Source organism: Ceratotherium simum, chromosome 31 (genome assembly GCF_057802395.1).
Source record: "Ceratotherium simum simum isolate JZ-2026a chromosome 31, ASM5780239v1, whole genome shotgun sequence".
NCBI lineage: Eukaryota > Metazoa > Chordata > Mammalia > Perissodactyla > Rhinocerotidae > Ceratotherium > Ceratotherium simum.
In genome coordinates this window covers 33,851,058-33,871,527 of record NC_141930.1, presented here as the reverse complement: position 1 = coordinate 33,871,527, position 20,470 = coordinate 33,851,058, and the positions used below count along the sequence as shown (strand labels likewise).

The 20,470-nt window shown below is 35.7% G+C and overlaps 1 protein-coding gene across 5 annotated transcripts in view; it reads left to right on the top strand.

Annotated features, from left to right (window-relative positions):
- SNTG1 (syntrophin gamma 1) overlaps window positions 1–20,470 on the top strand; it is a 334,797-nt gene that overhangs the window by 267,137 nt on the left and 47,190 nt on the right. For 4 of the 5 annotated variants that reach the window (XM_087420584.1, XM_087420581.1, XM_087420582.1 and 1 more), the window contains 2 exons: window positions 1,036–1,188; window positions 4,958–5,050. In XM_087420584.1, coding sequence (XP_087276710.1) covers window positions 1,036–1,188; window positions 4,958–5,050 — 246 coding nt within the window. Of the gene's footprint in view, window positions 1–1,024; window positions 1,189–4,957; window positions 5,051–20,470 lie in introns of all 5 variants that reach the window. The other variant, XM_087420583.1, reaches the window with a different exon arrangement.

Here is a 20,470-nt window from a genome sequence, read left to right as displayed (position 1 = left end):
CATCTCCTGGCAGCCAGTGTCAAAGCTGAATTCTCCAGCACTGGAAGTAACTGCCTTTCATTAACTCTTCTCTAGCAATGAAGCATACAAGTAGGAAAAAAGGAAATTCAATTTATTTATAAAATTGTTATTATTTTGAAAACACTTGGCAAAACAGAGAATTTCTTCTAACATTTTGAGTGTTTGATGATGGATTTATATATTTCTATATAAGAAATGACTAAAGACATCAGTGATTAATCTTAGACAATTTTTAGCTCACTGCACATGTAATTCAAAGGCTGTATTTGACATATTGCATGGAATGGCCTTATGTCATCAATTCTTAGGTGCATTCTTTTCATCTTTCAACATCTCTGAAATTGGAATACACATAAATGTGTGAACACGTTAGTTGAAAACTTCTAGTAAGACCAAGAAATTGCCGTATCAAAGTCTTTTTGACTCAATGAAATACAGTTACGTAAGGTAAATGTGTGTTTTTTTAACACACATTTTTAAAAAAGCAATAAAATGTCTATAGACAACTTTGACTCATTTTGTTCATTTCTTATATGGAAGAATATTTTCCTGATACTTTATGGGTTACAGAAATCAACTCAATAAAAAAAATACACTGCTTATAAAGCTTTTTAAAATTGCAAATATATTAGTAGGTATTATTTAACTTTGTCACCTTAACAGCTCTATAAGGAAGAAGGCAGATTGTGTTATTTTTTGTGCACTAAGAAACCAAATCTCATGTGTTGAATGCTTTGGTAGTTACATTGCTGGTAAGAGTTGAGTCAAAAATCCTACTTTCTATTTTATGGACATGCTTCAGCATGAATGCAGACAAGAAATGCATTCGTTATGGACTGGGAGGGCTGGAATTTGGTGAGACCATGTTTAATGAAGACTGAGTGATGTTGTAGTGTGTCGTCTTTATCACTGTAGCATCTTCACCATGCGGTAGTCAACAGTGGTTCAAGGTATGGCAATGTCAGTGGTATGAATTGATGTATGCCAGCCTGTGTAACTCCAGGTTTTCATCAGGACAGTGACCTGCTGGACCGGCGGAAACACTGCTTCACTGTGCAGTCCGAGTCTGGGGAGGATCTCTACTTCTCTGTGGAGTTGGACTGTGACCTCGCCCAGTGGGAAAGAGCCTTCCAAACAGCAACCTTTCTAGAAGTGGAACGGATACAGGTAAGAGACTGGAATTTTAGGGTCTGTGACTCCCAAGGTGCATGACCATTCCCCTAGAGTTCTAATATAAATTCACTTTAGCATAAAAATACAGTTCTGTGGGCCTTGACCTCCTCAAATACCATCAATAATTAGACATTGTTATTAAATGAATAGTACCAGCTAGGGAGAACATTTTATTTTTTCTACAATTTGATGTTTCTATGCTATTTGCTACCACTCATCAAAAATATATTTGTAGGGCCGGCCCGGTGGCTTAGCGGTTAAGTGCGCGTGCTCCGCTGCTGGTGGCCTGGGGTTCGGATCCCGGGCGCGCACCGACGTACCACTTCTCTGGCCATGCTGAGGCCGCGTCCCACATACAGCAACTAGAAGGGTGTGCAACTATGACATACAACTATCTGCTGGGGCTTTGGGGGAAAAATAAATAAATAAAATTATAAAAAGTGGGGAGTGCCCTTCTCCCCTCTTTCCACACTGTTAAAAAAAAAAATATATATATATATATATTTCTAATTTTAATTAGAATGTGCTCTTATTTAAATCTAAATAGAAAATGCCCTGATTTTGGTTAACTGTTTATAGGGCCATTTCCTGTTTTCCAATCACGACCAGCTAATTTTCAGCCTGAATGGTTTCATTCGTTCACAATTCCATGACTTCCTAAAAGCCTTCCCTTCATGTCTACCGTTCAAAACGACACATGGAATTTGAAACTTTTTTTCAGAGGTCACGTAATTCTTGAAGATTTTCCTGATTTCCACTCTGCCCTGCCTACTGATTATCATTACTCCTTCTACAACAATCCTGTTCCACCTCATTCCACTTTTGAATGCCAATATCACTTTCTTTTGTCCGTTTTCTGAGGTCTGCTCACACTCTTTCTGGCTTCGGAGTGATATGTGCTTGTCATTCCCCATACTAGATTATAGGTTGCTTGGGATTATTATATTCATCTACCAACTGAAGTACAGTGCATTTTGTACAACACAAGTGTTCAACAGATATGTATTGAGTTTTATTTCTGAAGTGTGAAGTTATATCTAGATCAAACTTCATAAAACCTTCAGCATCTGCAATTCATAGGACCATGGAATGAAACAGGCTCTAGAATATCTGTTCTGGGGCTGGCCTCTAACAAAGACCTCTGGCAAATTGAACAGTTCTGATGCACTTGCCATATGCAAATGATTCCTAGAGCCAGGATCTAAATAGACACATGGACACTTAATTTTGAAAACAAATATACGATGATGATAATATAGCATTGACTGTCATGTAATGTTTGCCTATAATAGAATTTAATGAATATTTTTTCAATATGTTGAACTGATTTGTAACAAATATTAATTTCTTTTTTTTTTTACTACAAACTTCTATAGTCAACAGATCAAATTGTACCCGTATGATATGACAATCTTGTCATGTCAATCAAAAGGAAAGACAAGACTCAAATTTCACTTGTTTCATTGCTCAATTGACATTTTCTAATAGCTCTGCAGATCTGCCTATATTTGAAAACATTAAAGTAGCTGAGAAATATTGTTTCAATAATTTAGCCATATAGAACCTCAATTCAGTAAAATAGATACTTTAATATCAAAAATGGAAAGATGAAAAATATCTTAAATATTATTTTATTCCAAATGTCAATATCTGACCATTTTAAAATGTTAAAATATAAGTTAGTTGAATAGGAATTGACATTTTTGTTATTTATATTGAAATTTTTGGGTTTTCCTAATTATCTTTTCCTTAGAGTATTCCACTTCACTTGGAAACAACTGAATGGCAATTTCTACCTGTAGGTCCCAATTTAAGATTTCATTTTAAGTCTCCTAATGTTTAGAAAAGAGATGGAGATGAAATTATGTTGAAAATATACAGTGAAACACTGTATTTTAATACCGTTCTTTGAATCTGGGCTTCATATTCTCAAAGCTGATGTCCTGAGCAATGCAATGTGATGATTTCCTTTAATTACTATTATTTTAAACCCATTTCACATATGTTTTAATTGGCTGTAGATGTATAGCTGTCATCCAAAAGGGCATATTAAAAAACATTTTATATATGATATCCTCAAATGTCATGTAATAATATCTAATTGTGCAAAAATCTTTCAAAGTGTTTCTACCTTCAACTTCCCTAAAAAGGATAATTTTTTGCTTTTTTATGACTAATTCAATTTTATTATAAAATAAACCTAGAAATTAAACAATAAATCTAATATTTCAATATTAAAACATATATTAAGTATACTCATTATACATATTTATTAGGGTCATAAATTATAGATTTAAACTTCAGTGGGTCTCAATTTATGTCATATCTGTTTCAGTTTAATGATTATTGAGACAATGTAATTTACCTTATAATTATGAACTTAATGAGATAAATTTTAATGTTCTGTACTGAAGATGTTTTCACCTGACATAGTCCCTTTAAATAATAGGAATTGAAAATAGGAATTCTGTCTAAATTGGAGGAAATGAAATAACCTTGAACATTCCTTAATGTTGACAGTAATTTTAATAAAGTGGTAATGGGTGATGCAAGCACGGAAGGTGCCCGTGTGTTACATAAATAAAATTACACCCGAAAGTGAACTTAGGAGGCCCATTAAGTATATTTTCTAATCTGCTTTTTTTTGAAAAACTTACCTCTAAATGAATAATTTGGCATGGTTATAACTTTTCTATGCAAATTGAGCTTAAACACATGAATATAGCTTTTTGGTGAAGGCAACTTGATGCATTTAGCCATCATTATAGTCAGAATGTGATTCATTTAATGTACTTGTATATACAGTATTATAAAAACAAATAGGATGTAAGGATTGGTATTGAAATTTACTTGAGATAGATCTCTCTTTCTCTCTCTCCCTCTCCCCGCCTCCCCTATGTTTCCTTGTTGGTGAATTACAAGTATTTTTCGTCATTTGACTATCCCAAATGATGGTTTGCAATTAAATGCAAATAAAACTGGCCCATGCACATAAAAATGCATTGTATGCATATAAGCCCCAAGTTTTAATTTCATCTGTTATTCTTATATTTTAGTATCCACATTTTATTAGTCTTCCCAAAATATTTATATATAAGTAAAATTATAATTTAATATGATCTCAATGTGAAAAGTCACTAATTGTTGATTTCTGAAGAATCAGTAGGTTTACACAAATAACAGTCAAGTGGTAAATGTCTCTGAGAAATAGCTTGCATCACATGGATGAACACACAGAAACTCTTAAGGTCAAGATGTTTTGTATTTTTTGCCTTGGTTGTGAATCTGTGTTTGTGTGCCTGAGACTTCTCTTTTAATAATATCCATGAACTTGATATGCCAAGAATGTAAGTAATACTTTAATCTTTCATAATTCACTTTTGGTTTAATGAAAATGCAGTGATATTTAGCTATAGGATATAACAACTTAACATAATATTGCCTACACCTAAAAATGTTCATACCAGTTTTATTGCCAATATAGCAAAGGAAGTCAGTGTAGTATAAGGCAAAGATAAGGTCAGACAGAGCGGGATTGGAAACTTGGCCCTGTATACTCCCTAGAAGGCCTCAGCTTCTGTTTTATCAACACTAAGATGTTGATAATACTATCTTCTTTATACAATTATTGCTGATATTAAGTTAGCTATTGTGTAAAGAATGTATCACAGGAGCTGTCACCCAGTCTTTGATAAATGTTGGCTATTAATACTGATATTGCGTCAATTACGTGAAAAGTTACAATGTTTCCTGTTCTGTCTAGTGCAAGACATATGCGTGTGTGCTGGACAGTCATCTAATGGGGCTCACGATTGACTTCAGCACAGGATTTATCTGCTTTGATGCTGCGACAAAGGTAATGGGTTTAGGTCAGCCCTGAGAGATGTGCTGCAGATGTTCTAACTTAAGAATGATTGAAATAATTTCTAACTCCTGTCAGCGTTTTAATTGGCAATCGTTGTCAAATTTAAGATCCTCATTTTTGTTAATAGAAGAAAATCATGCTTTAATCTGTTTATAGAGAAACAAAACTTTGAATTTTAAAAAGACAAATGTGTTGCCACAAAACATTATAACTATATAAAGTAAATATATATGTAAAGTGAATATATATGTATAATATCTATATATGTATAATATATATTTTCTCTTTTACTAAAGGTGTGGCCTCATATTGAGGGAAAATTTTCTTCCCCCAAAACAAGTTTTTTTAAACAAAGTGTTCCTTTATTATTTTTCTATATTGACATCTCCAATATCAAAATGGGAAAACATATTTTCTAGTTTCAAAGCTAATATATTAGAATTATGGAATGGAGGAATTTGGGGGTTAGAGTTTCTAGCCAGAGAATGTAACCCTTGTAAACACTTAATAAGTCTTGTACTGTCCGGTTGGGTGCCCTTTCCACAGAGGATACATCTCTGGGAGTGATGTGCATTGAATGATAAAGGGCACCTTCTCAGCAGTCATATCTAAAAAATCTTAAAGCCTGACTGACCCCTCCCCACCACTAATTTCCTCCCAGTACTGGAGTCACTGCTGCAGTTTCTGACTCGGGGCTCTGGTCTCCACAGACAGCAGTCTTCCTCTCACATGAGGACACAAATTCCTTAGATCCACCCCACTTCCTCCTTTATCAAAATATGGACTAAGAAATAAACTGATATATTCCTTCTCACTAATTTTAAGAATTAATGAATAATCTCTTATTCAGAAACATATTTTACATAGAAATTAATTAAGCCTTATACAGGATTTTCAAAAATAAATGCAAATAAAACAAGGCAAAGATATAAAGAGTGTACAGACAGTGGGAGTGTCTTGATCTTGGGAAATGGGGAGTCTAACGGTGCAGTCCACCTGGTCACAGCCAAGTAGGATGTGGGTTGGTGTTGGGAGATCTTGTGGTTTTTCATGACCCAACAATCAAGACTGTCACACAACATCTCACATTATTTATGGATGGCCAATGATTCATTTTTTTTTAACATTGTGAAATTAACTAGCACACATATGCTGGTCAGATTTGACTGTCCAGTGCATTTCCATAATGCCAAAAGAATACGTCTCTAAATATGGAATTTCAGATGTCAGTGGTTCTTTTGATGATTCTCAAATGAGACTGCCATAAACTTTTCCTATGACTAAAGACTTTCTTTTGAATAAAATCCTCATTCAAATCAAGGCTCATGAGTATTAAGTCAATTTAATGATTGACTAATTTAATTATTAATCAATTTCATAAGTATTAAATTAATGTAACAACTTGAAAACTAAACTGATTAGAAAAAAAAATTAAATTCTGTTTTTAAAAAGGCAATATTATTGCCAGAATGGTCACCAAGGTCTACCACATGAAGTGACAGAATCTCACACTAGTAAATGAGAGGGAAACAAATAAAAGTTACATTTCTCTGTGAGCACATTTCTCCGTACTTGGATCAGTTGCGCGTTTCTTGCTAAGGCTGGAGTGATCCACGTCCGTGTCCGAGTCCTGTGCTGGCTCTTTATGTGGTAAGGGGGAGAATCCTGATATCCATACTCTACACGACATACCTGCGCTCCTGCCCTGCGTGTGCTGGGAAGCAGTGATTAGTCAGGAGAATCTAGGCAAATTTTTATGATGCCATATAGGGCAAACCAATTAGTAGGAAATGGGATTTTAGCAAGTACAAGCTTGACATGCAGGAGAAACCAAAAGCCCCCAGGAGTAGTGATCGCTGCCCTTCCATTTCCTGACTCTGTCATTGGAAGTATCCAACTTCAAGACCATCTGAGAGTTGGGAGGGAGGGAAAGGAATCTACACACTTTATCATGAAGATAGTCTTCATCACTGAAACTGTGACACTTGGAGAGTGAAAGGGAGTGCTATTAATCATCATGTCAGGACAGTAATCATAAAACAAGAGAGCTCGTGTAACCACTGTGCTGACCCCGCCTCAAGAGGTTTGCCTCCTTTCATCAAATGAGCCCAGAAGTTCTTTTTAAATAAAAAATAAAACAAAATAAAGGTAATTGTTACATATAAATGAAAACATGTTTTGTTCCAATATTTTATTAAAATAACTAAATAATATTCCGCTATTTTCTCTACTTGATATGCATGTAGAAAGTATCCTCAAGAATATATGTCCAGCAGATTTTTAAAATGTGTGGATTTGGGAGGACCGTGGCAGCAATCCTACTCATGCCCTTTAGCTGTGCACATTCTGTCTGTCTGCAGCACATCTTGCTCAGGCCCTCCAACCTTCGAGGGGCTGTGGAAGCAAACCAAAGGTCTTACGATAAAGTACAGATTACAGGAAAGGGGAGGATGGTGTTCTGAGTGGTTGTTTAGCTCCGTATAAAGCAGGGTCTGCGCTGGTAATGCGTCGATGAAGGGAAATTGCTGCATTAATATAAATATATAACTTATTTTTATATAAAATATATAATTTTATATTACATATGTAATATAAAAAAGCAACTGTATTTTTCATTTCTTACAAGAAGTTATAAAAAATAAAATAGTAATGAAAAAGGTAAACTAAATGACCAGAGCAGAGACTCACGGGAGGGAATGAGTGCTGGCATTATTTTGGATTACACTAGAATGCTACATGTTTGGAAGCAGTGAGGTGCCTGGGAATGTCAAGCTAGTGCTTGTTACTTGTACTTGTGCATGAAAGTCCCCGGGGAAAACCATTTCCCTGGATTTTCTAGAGCATACAAGACACTAAATAGCACTTATTCCACATACTTCAGTTTAGATTAGCAACATAGCAGGAGTTTGTACATTCTTCTGTTTCCCTTAGTGTTGCTGGGCTGATTACCTCACAGAAATTTATTGCCATATACACCTCACCTTATTCTTTGTAATCTTGTTAAAATGTAGCCTTTTCAGTGTTAAAGGTTTTCTCACTAATATGTCCAAGTATGATGTTGCAGTACTTATATAATTCTCATGGCTAAAAGTATAGATTTGTTGCCGTTATATTCCTTTAAACATGCATATATGCATTAATTAATTATATCTATTAGCAGATTTCCCATGTAAACAGAGATATCAGCAATAACATTAGCAAGTGAGCACTAGCTGTCTATCGGAAGACACAGGAGGTATATACGTTTCGGTCTTGGGTGCTCAGGAAGGCCTCACAGAAATTGTTACAGCAAGTACCCTTGATTATCCAGACAAATAACTGTCGGTGAGGAGGGACATTGAATTTGAGGTAAGAGGAGAGGAGAGATTAAGTTTGTGGGGAACTAAGAGCCAGATTATGAAAAGGGTCCTATTTGGATTCAATCCTAAGAAGAGAGGAATTGCTTTGAGGGGTTTGAGACATAGGAAGGAAATGATCAGATATGAGTTTGGCAACTCAAAACTAGTAGAACAGTATGTGACTGTGACTGAGAGAATCTGGGCAAACCCCAGATTCAAAATTCTCAAAATCTGCCCTCCACTGGGCATCTACCACTCTATGACATTCCTGAGAAAATGATATTCATGGTTGGCAAGGTCAAATAAGCACATTGTTACAGATTGAGGGTGAAAATCATCACAGTGTATGCACAAAGTTCAGAGATGCTCACTATGACTGAAAGAAAAGGTACAAGGAGAGGGATGGAGAGACAACCCTGGAGAAAAACACTGGGCCACTTGGTTAAGGTCTTGTGTCTGTTTGAGCTAAATCTGATTTATACTGTGGAAAGATCTCTCTAGCTGAGGTACAGATTGCATTGACTGGGTGGAGGCAAGACTGAATTAATGGACATTTATCTTTTCCCTCAATAATTTAGAAGAATAGCTTTTAAACTTTTTTTTTTTAAACCATGAAATTTTCTAAAACCAAATGAGAGAGGGTGCTTTTTCCCTGTATCAAACAGATAACACCTGAGCTCCAATGGTTAAATGAGGGTGAGGGCGTCCTGATCCCACACCTTCGATGTCCCGCACATGCCTTATCATGCTGCAGCCCAGGGGATAAGCCCATGTGAAGGGCTCCATTGGCTATAATTGGAGCACAAGGAATGCTCACCTTGTGTACACATCCATTGCAACTTTTGGAACACCATAAATCTTGGCTCTTAAACCTGGGTAAAAGTAAAAGCCAGTGTTACTCATATTATTACTGTTTCCCTGGTAGAATCTCCGGAACCACTAGTTCCCCACATTGTTACTGTCTGATAGTTTTTTAAAAAAGTTTTAATAGTTGAATTTGAGAAATTCTAGGATAAAATATTTAAGAAGGGGGCTGGCCCGGTGGTGTTGTCATTAAGTTCGCACGCTCTGCTTTGGCGGCCCAGGGTTTGTGGGTTCAGATCCTGGGTGCAGACCTGCACATCATGCATCAAGCCATGCTGTGGTGGTGTCCCACATACAAAATAGAAGGAGATGGGCATAGATGTTAGCTCAGTGACAATCTTCCTCAAGCAGAAAGAGGAAGGTTGGGAACAGATGTTAGCTCAGGATTTTTTTACTTCAGGATGTCTAAGAGACAGTGCTAGAGCATTAGCATATTAAAAATATTTTGAAAACATGATTGGCTAACAGATCTCTGAGGATGATAGATATGAAGTAAAAAAGTAACATTGTTAAGAATTAGATTTGTCTAGTATTAGAAGCTATTATAAGAATTTCCTGTTTTCTTCTTATCCTCATTACTAAGTTCCATTGAATGTAAATTGAAAACATTATCTGGGGGAGATCTGTAAAACACATGTGTGTGCATGGTGACCTGCATTTAGGAACTTGTATTCTGTGCAGTAAAAGACAATGTCACCCTAACTGAAACCATTTCCTTCATGTTTTCTAGAGTTTCTCTGCAAAGTTAGAAGACTTCCTATTCTCAAACAATTGTGCTTCAGAATTAAATTCATTGTTAACACATTAACCTTTGTGATTCGTGAAATATCTATATCTATATACTCCATTTATACCTTTAGGTAGACACTGATTTCTACAGTGTTTTAAGGTAAAATTTGAAAGGAAGTTAATATGACCTGTATTTGCACTTTTCATTTTAAAGCCTCTTTGATGTGGATTGGATAAGTTGAAGGTCACTAATTATAAGGAGCTTTGAGCTACTGTTTGTGCCAAAGATATATGACCTTCATGTACAAACACTCATTTCATAATATGTTTACTTGACTTTTTCTACACTGCATTTATATAATTATAACAATTATAATATGAATTCCATAGGTTAAACCTCTCAAAATAAGATTAAACTTTTAGTTTTTTACTTTATGCTATTTAGGCTGTAATATTTCAACTATTTCATATCTAAGGTAGTTATTAAAAATCCAAAAAGAAAATTTGAATTTATCAAAATGAGTGTTTTCTTGAAACATCTCCTACATAAATAGAAATCTTAAATATACATATGCTATAATGTAGTTATGAAAATATTCATATATATCTTAACATTTTTCTTTTTTACTGTATCTTTCAATCTTTTGTCTTTTCTGGTTGTGTAACTTAACAGCCTCCCCCGCCCCGCAATGGACAAAGACAACTATTTGATGGAATCTTCATGTTCTTCTTCAGATAAATTATTTCTTCTTTGCTTTTAGGAGAATAAAGAACATTGCATTTATTGCAAAACAAACTCAAGCATTTAGGGAAACAATCCATCAGGTTAATTATTTTTTACCTCTCAAGCATTTCAAAGATAGGCCTAAGGTAAATATTCAGAAAAGAAGTATTAACCCATATTTTCATGCCAGCCTATTAGCTAGATGTAATACAATAATAAAGTTTTCTGGATATTTTATTCATTTCTTTCACTACAAGAACATTATAAAGCAATGTAGAAAATAATACACACTTCACTGCCTATATTTATAATTCAAAATATGTGAAGAACAAAATCAGATAAGAACAAAATCAAAATCAAAAAATTTTTGGCTAATATATTTTACATACTTCTTCCATTTCATCTTTTTTTTCACTCTTACATTTTCTTTCTTTCTCTTTGTTCACTCTTTTACATTTTTAATTCTACTTCCTTTCTGTGTCTTTTGATACGTTTTATTTTTCCTGGATTATTTTTTGTTGTTATTAAGAAAATCTGCCTTAAAACTTTTCTCATTGTATTTTAGATTGTCTTTCCTTCAATTATCAGTTTTGGTTTTCATGAAATTTTTTCATTACTATAATGTATTAACCTCTGAAACTCTTACACCATAAGTGGTAATAATAATAGGGGTGCAGCTCTCTTGCAGCATTATTCTAAAGTTAGACAAGATACCTCCTTAAAAAAAACAGGATAATAAAGTATAAAATGTAAGGTATAGATTCTGAAGTATTTAAGCGTTATTTCCGACTAGCCCCTCTTTCAATGGATCTTGTCTCAAGCACAAATCATATCTTTTCATCTAATCTCAGGAATTCACCACATTTTCTCCCTTCTATTTCAAATTTCCCAGAAAGTATCAATGAGCTGCTTTTGCCCTCCCACCCTTAACGTCTGCAGGAACTTAGCAAATGACATAGCTGCTGCAGCCTCACTTTCTTCACCTCTAAAATGGGTATGCGAATGAATGATACTTTTCTCATAAGATTATTGTAAAGTTTAAATGAGAAGATGTATGTGGAGTGTGTTGTGCAGCGAGTGGCACGTGCTTGGTAAACCTTCCATAAGAGGTGGAGACTTTTTCTACTCAGACACCGCTGGGTGGTTCTGACTAGGGCAGAATCAGCACCAACAGCATCTTGGTACTGTGCTGCCGTTATCAAGATGTCACAGTGGCACTGTGTTTTCTAAAATTCTTGACCCATCAGTCAAAAATTTTGATTTGTTCAAAATGAACATTGTCTGCTATATTCCAATGCCTGTGTGTTTCTGCTTTCATAGAGGTCTTTGTTCTTGAGGCGCCTAGTGGAGAAGATTGTCATGAAACAAGTAATTATAAGTTTAATGGTTCTCAGCAAAGGGCGTTCAGGTTAGTAGCATGGAAGCATGTAAACCAGGTTAAGGGGCCAATGGCAGTGCCTGGCGAACTACATTTCAGCTGAGAATTCGTAGGTCATGAGCGGCTAACTAGGCCCGCAGTGGAGGAGGACTGAACAGCACGTGTGCAAGACAGATGAGAGAGCGCTGACAGAGGTTCAGCGCGGCAGAAACACGGGAATGAGAAGGGAGCAGTATTTGAAAGTAAAGTAGTCAGGCACCAAATAACAAGGAGCCTTGGACTTCATATTAAAGCTTTGGCACTTACGACAGTTAGCCGTGGTCACAAAATTGACACAATGACAACACTTCACTGGCTTACAGCAGTAAATACTTATTTCTCACCCTTCTGTGAGATTCAGAAGATTGATCTGGACAGGACTCATTCATGAGTCTGCAATGTGGATGGTTTCCTCAAGCGTCCCTGAGTTGGCTCTGCTCTGCTTGTTCCTTATTCTTTTCAGAACCAGAAGGTTACCCCAGGCATGTCTTTTTTCTGTAAATGGCATAGGCAGAAGAGAGCAAGCCTTAATGTGCAATTCTTCTTTAGCCTCTGCTCTTAGAACAACTGAAAAATGCCACTGCTCAAAGCATGCCACATGGCTGAGCCACAACCAAGTAAGAAGGCAGATTACCCCAGTCCACAGTGGGAGAGCACTTCAAAGTTACACTGCGATAGGCATGGACATGAAGGATGATGAAAATTAGAGTCAGTATACCGTAGTGCCAAAGGCCATGGAAAGCCGTTAATGGATGTTATGCCCATAACATGATCCAATCTGTGATGACTTCTGCACCCTTGTGGAGAGGGAGAAGCGGGTATGTAGGGAAGGGAGGAGGTTGTTAGGAGACTTGTGGCTTAGAGTAGGGTACTTTGAGAATGCAGAACAGCAGGGAATTGAGTAATAATAAAGATGTACTGGCTTGGAGAGAGAGAAGATGGAACTAAGTATGACACTGAAGTTTCTGACCTGAACAACTTGGTGGGAAAAAGAAATACACTGGAAAAAGAGGATTTTCAGGACATCTGTTGAAGTATTCTCATGGAAGTAGCTATGGAGAGGTCACTTCCTCTCCATAGTAAGTGAGTAAGAGGCTACCTTCTTACTTTTCTAGTGACATGAAATCAGTGCTATGTATCTTACATTAGTTAAATGACTTCTAAGTTTCTTAGAAAAACACACCCTAGTAGTGTGATATACCATAGGATTCAGATATGAGAGACAAAGTATATTACCAAAGTGTAGTTCTAATAGCTTTCTCCTATCCTTGCAATGCTGTACAACTGTTTTTACTCATCTCAGAATGACTTCTATCCCAAGAGACTTCTTGGTCACAAACAGAAATTTGGTCACAAATAAATTTCGGACAGGCAGGCTTCAACAGGCAACTGGGATATGAAGTTATTCCAAATTCTTTGGGTAAACACAATTTAGGGTCCATTTGGGACCTCCCATAATGGATCTCTCCTATATAGATCCATTCAAGCGTTAGACATATATACCCTCACTGATTTCGAGTAATTCAGACTCTCATCTTCAACCACTTGCAATATTGTATGGCGTTTTTAACTAAATCGAAATGATTCAATGCAGAAAGAAAGATTATGCATCTCAAGGTAATTCATTGTATGATGCTAATTTAATGAACGCAATAGTTTCCCAAGTGATGCCTTTTACATTTGAGTCAAATATAAACTATCAATTTCTAGAAATACAAGTTTCTTTGAATTTTGGATTTTAAAAATTATGTTCAGGTAAGAAAAAAATAAATGATTGACTCACACCAATAAAGTTTATAATTAAATTTTAGAGATCATATTAGTAAATGTGAAAAATGGTAGTGCCTCAGAAATGAAGATATGCAGATATATATGTATTAGTTTAGCAGTTATTTGATAAAGTGCTTAATCTCTGTCAGTGGAACAGCCTTCAGACAGCCTGAAGGAGAATGAAACAGTCATGTCTTATACCAGTGCACAGATATATTGACTTAGATGTAGCCATCTCAGTAAACGCATTTCCTTTTCTCTCTAGAGCTGTCACTACCCATTGAGCTGGCAACTATGTGCACATATGTTAAAAAGAAATAACTAGAAAAAAGTTGATTTGTATAGAGAATCAATAATATGAATTATGTGTGGCTGAATTTTATCATGTTGCCGGAGAAAAGCAACAGTAATAAACAAGACAAACACAAAACCCTAAAGATCCAAGACATTTATATCAGCAAAACCAAATTTTCCTGACAGTTTGTATTATGCAGACGACATGTAAAGTTTCTCAAAATAAAATTAGTATGTTAAGAATAACAAATAGCTCACCCTGTCCAGTAGTATGTGGAAACACATTCATGCTTCCTTTCCCACATGCAATTTTTGGTTATTCTTTTGAAAAATTTTACATAGATATGATTAAAATAAATACTCTGTGTACATCGACTCACCAGATTGATGACTTTAAGCTGTTACAAAATAACCCATGAGGTCTGAGTTTTAGAAACTTTTTCTGTTTTTTTTCTTAATAGAGTCCAAATAAATTCCTAAGTAAAAATCTGTATACCCCTCTTTGAATATTCCATATATTTGATGGAAATATGTATACATATACAGTCATGCACTGCTTAATGACGGGGATACGTTCTAAGAAATGTGTCATTAGGCGATTTCATCATTGTGCGAACGTCATAGAGTGTCCTTACACAAACCTAAATGGTATAGCCTATTACACACTTAGGCTGTATGGTACTAATCTTATGAGACAACCATTGTATATGCAAAACGTTGTTGACCAAAACGTTATTATGCAGTGCGTGACTCTATCCCTGTAGGTAGAGTCCATTTGGGGGGAATAAATTTAAATGAAATATGTTTGATGGAGAAGCTCTGAGCTTGATTGGGCAATTTCATCCAGTTTTGAAACTAGGCAACTGGCCTGATGATAATGAATTTGTTTTGTTAATCCCAGCTCAGACATGCATCTGATCTCTAAGGCTGCATATTAGAGATGCAGCCTTACTCTCACTGTGTGAGAGTGTCTCCAGCACTGAGTTTATTGTCCATTTCAGACTGACTCCTTTGCATTGCTATCTTAGTTATCAAAAGGAATCTGAATTGTGTTCTATACTCGTGCCTCTTCCTCAACAACTCCCTCTAAATAAATCTGAAGGCATAGCCTAAATAATTTGGGTAATCTCTTCTCATTTGGATTACTGCAATATCCTCCAAACGGCCTTTCTTGACTTATTTATTGAACACACTCTTTTTATGCATCAACTATGTGCTATGACTATTGATAAACACTAGGAAAACAAAAATAGATACAGTCTCTCCTCTCAAGAAGTCTACAGTCTAATGAAAGAGACCGATCTGGAACTGAGTACTTTCAGATAGGATGGTGAGGAGCCAAAGCATTATGAGGACGCGGAGTTACATCCCTCTCTGTTCCATCTTCCACACCGTTGCCAGATTAATGAGACTTCTAAAATGGAAATTTGGCCGTGTCATCAGTCTCTCTTGTTAAATTACTTTAGTGGCTTCCTGCTGCCTTTAAGACAATATCTGTTAGCATAGCTTAGAAGCCTCTTAATGTTTTGGTCTCTGCTTGCCTTTTAGCATCATCTCCTGTATTCCCCCCCAGCGTTTAGTGGCTCGTGCATACTCCATGCTTCTACACATAACAATCCCACAGCTTACATTCATCCTTGAGTGCAAATCTTTGTACAGTAAGCCTTTTTTCGCCAATTTGATTTAGATGTCCCTTCCTTGAGAGCAGAAAAGCATAGGCATACCCTAGCATAGCACTTATTATAACGTATTACAATTGAGTTTGGGGGCGATATCAACACATCTTTTTTTTTTTGGTGAGGCAGATTGGTCCTGAGCTAACATCTGTGCCAGCCCTGCTCCATTTTTTATATACGGGACGCCACCACAGCATGGCCCAGTGAGGAGTGCGTAGGTCTGCACCCGGGATCCAAACTCGCGCACCCTGGGTCACTGAAGTGGAGCCGGCGAACTTCACCACTATGTCACCAGGCCAGCCCCTCAACACATGTTTTTGTGCAGACTCAACCACAGTTCAGGGATACAAAATCAATTCAATGACTAGCAATGAATACATTGATGAATATGATACCACCTAAGGAAATAACTGAGAGACAGCCATAAGCTTTCATCTACTTCTGTGATATTTTGATACTTTTATTTTTTATCCTTTTATTCATCATCACCATTCAAATTTACAAAATTTATAAAATTAGTGTATTGTTGAAGTTCTAGTTTTAGTGAAAATGTAATTAAGTGCAGAGATGTATTTAATTAGGACAAATTTCACATGAGTGGGGAACAGATGAGAAGTAAAAAGATGAGTAAAGAAAAATAGTTAAAAAAAAGGTTTCTTTTTCTTTCAGAAATGTTTTATAGTTTTCAGTCTACAGATCTTTCACCTCTTTGGTTAAGTTTATTCCTAGGTATTTTATTCTTTTTGTTGCAATTGTAAATGGGATGGTATTCTTAATTTCTCTTTCTGCTACTTCGTTGTTAGTGTACAGAAATGCAACTGATTTTTGTATGTTGATTTTGTATCCTGCATCTTTACCATATTCATTTATTACTTCTAAAAGTTTTCTGGTGGATTCTTTAGGGTTTTCTATATATAAAATCATGTCATCTGCAAATAGTGACAGTTTCACTTCTTCCTTTCCAATTTGGATCCCTTTTATTTCTTTCTCTTGCCTGATTGCTCTGGCTAGGACTTCCAGTACTATGTTAAATAGGAGTGGTGACGGTGGGCATCCTTGTCTGGTTCCTGTTCTTAGAGGGCTGGATTTCAGTTTTTCACCCTTGAGGATGATATTAGCTGTGGGTTTGTCATATATGGTCTTTATTATGTTGAGGAATCCAGCCATTTGTGACAACATAGATGGACATAGAAGGTATAATGCAAAGTGAAATAAGTCAGAGAGAGAAGGTCAAATACCGTATGATCTCACTCATTAAGTAGTAGATAACAACAACAATAAACAAACACATAGGAACAGAGATTGGATTGGTGGTTACCAGAGGGGAAGGGGGGAGGGAGGAGGGTGAAAGGGATAATTCGGTACATGTGTGTGGTGATGGGTTGTAATTAGTATTTTGGTGGTGAACATGATGTAATCTATGCAGAAATAGAAGTATAATGATGTACACCTGAAATTTTTACCATGTTATAAACCAATGTTACTGCAATAAACAAAAAATTAAAAAAAAATAAAAATAAAAAAAATAAATTAACTCAATGACAACGTGAAAAAAAAAAAGGTTTCTATGGTTTTCTACTAAATATGACCCCTAGCCCACCCACAAAAAAAAAAAAAAAATAGGAAGGAAGAGGAGCCACTTTTACAATATTAACTTTTGCTAAACTAACTCCAGGGGTAGGGGTGTGTGCAGAAGGCAAGAGATGTTATACGCCCTTAGGCTTCTTACCAGAGCTGAAGGATGATGCAAAATGGGAATAGGGCTGTGTGGGAAGTGTGCTTTACTGCTTAACTAGAAGACTCATCGACACAATTTGCAAGGAAAAAAAAAAGTATGTTTGTGGTTATCCCTGGGCAAACATTAGTTAAATGTCAAATATCAGGTGATTGGTGTTATGAGGAGAGTAGAAATAGATCTTGCTTTCAAAGCATTTTTGTTGTAATTTTTACTGAGTGCTATGTAATAAGTTGTAATCCATATAGATTGTTCTTTCTAGTGTTTTTTCCTCCTAAGTAGCAAAATATCCTACTCCTATTTCTCATAAGATGGTTGACTAGAGCTTAAGTTACCTTCGTATGTAGACATTATTTCAGTTTTCTTGAGGAGGAATTTTTCTGTGGGGCGTGAAAAATTAGAGCCTGCAAACAGTGAACTGATAAAGGACATATTAGAAATTGGTTTGCCTATTTTTGTTCCACATGTAAGTTTTATTATCATTAATGTAACTTCACTTTTCATTTGTATATAATTAATGAATTATATTTTTGAATAGTCTATATGTAAGGAACATGCTATACAAACACGAATTCATTCACTAACCTTTTGCATCTCTGTTCTCTGATGGAAGTTACAGCCAGCTGTGAAAATCTTTTTTATAAATGGCAAAAATGAAGAGTATGAGCAGGCAGGCTTTTTCTTTTCTCTTCCCACTGAAGTTCTCTGGATCACTGCCATTTCCAAACTTTATCTTTAATTCTAACAATGAATCTTGAGCAAATGAATAGCTTATGGGAAACTTTTACTTGTAGAGAGAGAGAAAAAAAGTTTAAAATAGCAACAGCATTATAAGGAAGAAGAAATGATGGCTCAGAACACTCTGTTTGACAAAATCAGTAAACTATTTTCCTGGGTTTGGTGTCCTGTACTGAATGGGACTCTGGGTCTCTTCTCTATGTTAAGAAAGGAATCAGGCATTTGCAATGAAAGTTCATTTATAATCATGTCCAATGAATGAGTCTGTGATGTTTAGTTAGGCAAGGTATTATAGAAAAATCAAAGAAGCAGGTTGGGATAAAAGAAGAAATATGAGCCATGGAGGATGACAGGCTTGAGTTTGATTCCCACTTAATTAGCTGTGAAATATTATGCATGTGTATGGTATTTCCTTAATTGTATCATCTGGAAAATGGCAGTCCTCTAGCTATTGCATAGCTCTTGCAGGGATTTGAGAAAATGCCCTTTCAAGGGCCTAGCACAGAGTTATGCTCATTGTAATCACAAAGATGATGCTCCATTGCAGGACAACAGCAGACTCACAGAATGCTTCACGGTTGCTAAATGAAGTATTGTAAAATTACTTATGATCCGTCCAGGTGTTCACACATTGAATGATTCAGTGTCAGGAATGAATGATGGATTACATACTATGTGCTTCATTATCTTCACAGGAAATACTTTGCTTGATAATATTTCAACGTTTTATCTTCAATCACACGTAGATTAACCATTATTTATAAGCACATTTTATAAGGATTACTCCCTGGTTTAAGAATGGTGACCTTAAATTAGAAACCCTAAATGGCATTGAATCCAAAGTTCTATAGCATTTATCTGTTTACCTGCATTTTTTAAAATAAAATGTGTCTGTTATAAATAGTAGCTCAGAGGCAAATGATTCTTTTGCAGAATTTATTTTTCTTTCATAATCTTTAATTGTGAGAACACTTTGATCGATAAGCTTATACTATATGTGTTCCTATTACTTTCTTTCTTGGCTTTATTATAACTACAATATAGAACTTGCTGTGACCCATTGTGTTATTCTTTCTTCATACGTATAGATATCTTTACTTGCAGCATTTAGGCACTTAAAATATTTAAATATATCTTCAAAATGCCAGATCCATTTTATATTTATCATTTCATATACTCATTCAAAGAATATGTGGAGTTAAACACTGTTTCTTACTGTCAAAAATAAACAAATACATTTTACTAAACTAAGATAGTATTCTGGATTCATTGTTACCATACTTAAATCCATTAAATATTTTATTTTTACTGCATATTTTTTAACATTTCTTGAAATGTATTTCATAGAGAAAGCTAACTGGTTAAATGAATGAGTTGCTTTTTTGAAAATATCTTCACACTTCATTTTGCTAATAAACCTCACCAGATGTGCTTGACTTCCTTTTTCTGGAGGAGCGAGCAGAGCAGTAATCTATGGAAAGCCTTGGAGAAGTGAAAATCTAGTCTGTGATCATTTATTATGAAAGCTTTGGGTCACATTCCAGATTTCAAAAGAATTCAGAAATTTTTTCATACACAGCTATTAGATTTTTTTTGGTTTTGTTTTGTTTTTTTCTTTTTTCTCCCTCCTCTTGGACTTGATCTCCTTCAAGGTCAACAAATTAAGATTACTACTGGTGGCAGGAATTTTACCATCCAAAACCCAAGTCCCTTGGTCAAAGTGATCTAGAGAAGGCAGAGACCATTGGACTTGCAAAATCCAGGAGATACTATCGACTGCTTACGCCATGTCCACTCTACGGATGGAAGGTTCACAATACTTTACTAGTTCTCATTCTAGTACAGTATATTTTTGCCCACCTCTCCCAATTACATGCCTCCAGTAACATGACAACCACGTAATAAAAAGGAAGTGAAGGAACTTTTTCTTCTTTAAAATCTATTTTGTCTTAATGCATTTATTTCACAAAAGTTAGGTGCATTGTGTGTCTACTGAGTGCCAGCTGCTCTGTTAGGATCTAGGCATACAGTGATGAGCTAGTTGACCAACTGTCAGCTCGAATCTTTCTTTTCATGGAGAGAGAGAGCAGGATGATCACAGACTGCAGTTAGGTCTGTGAAGGAAA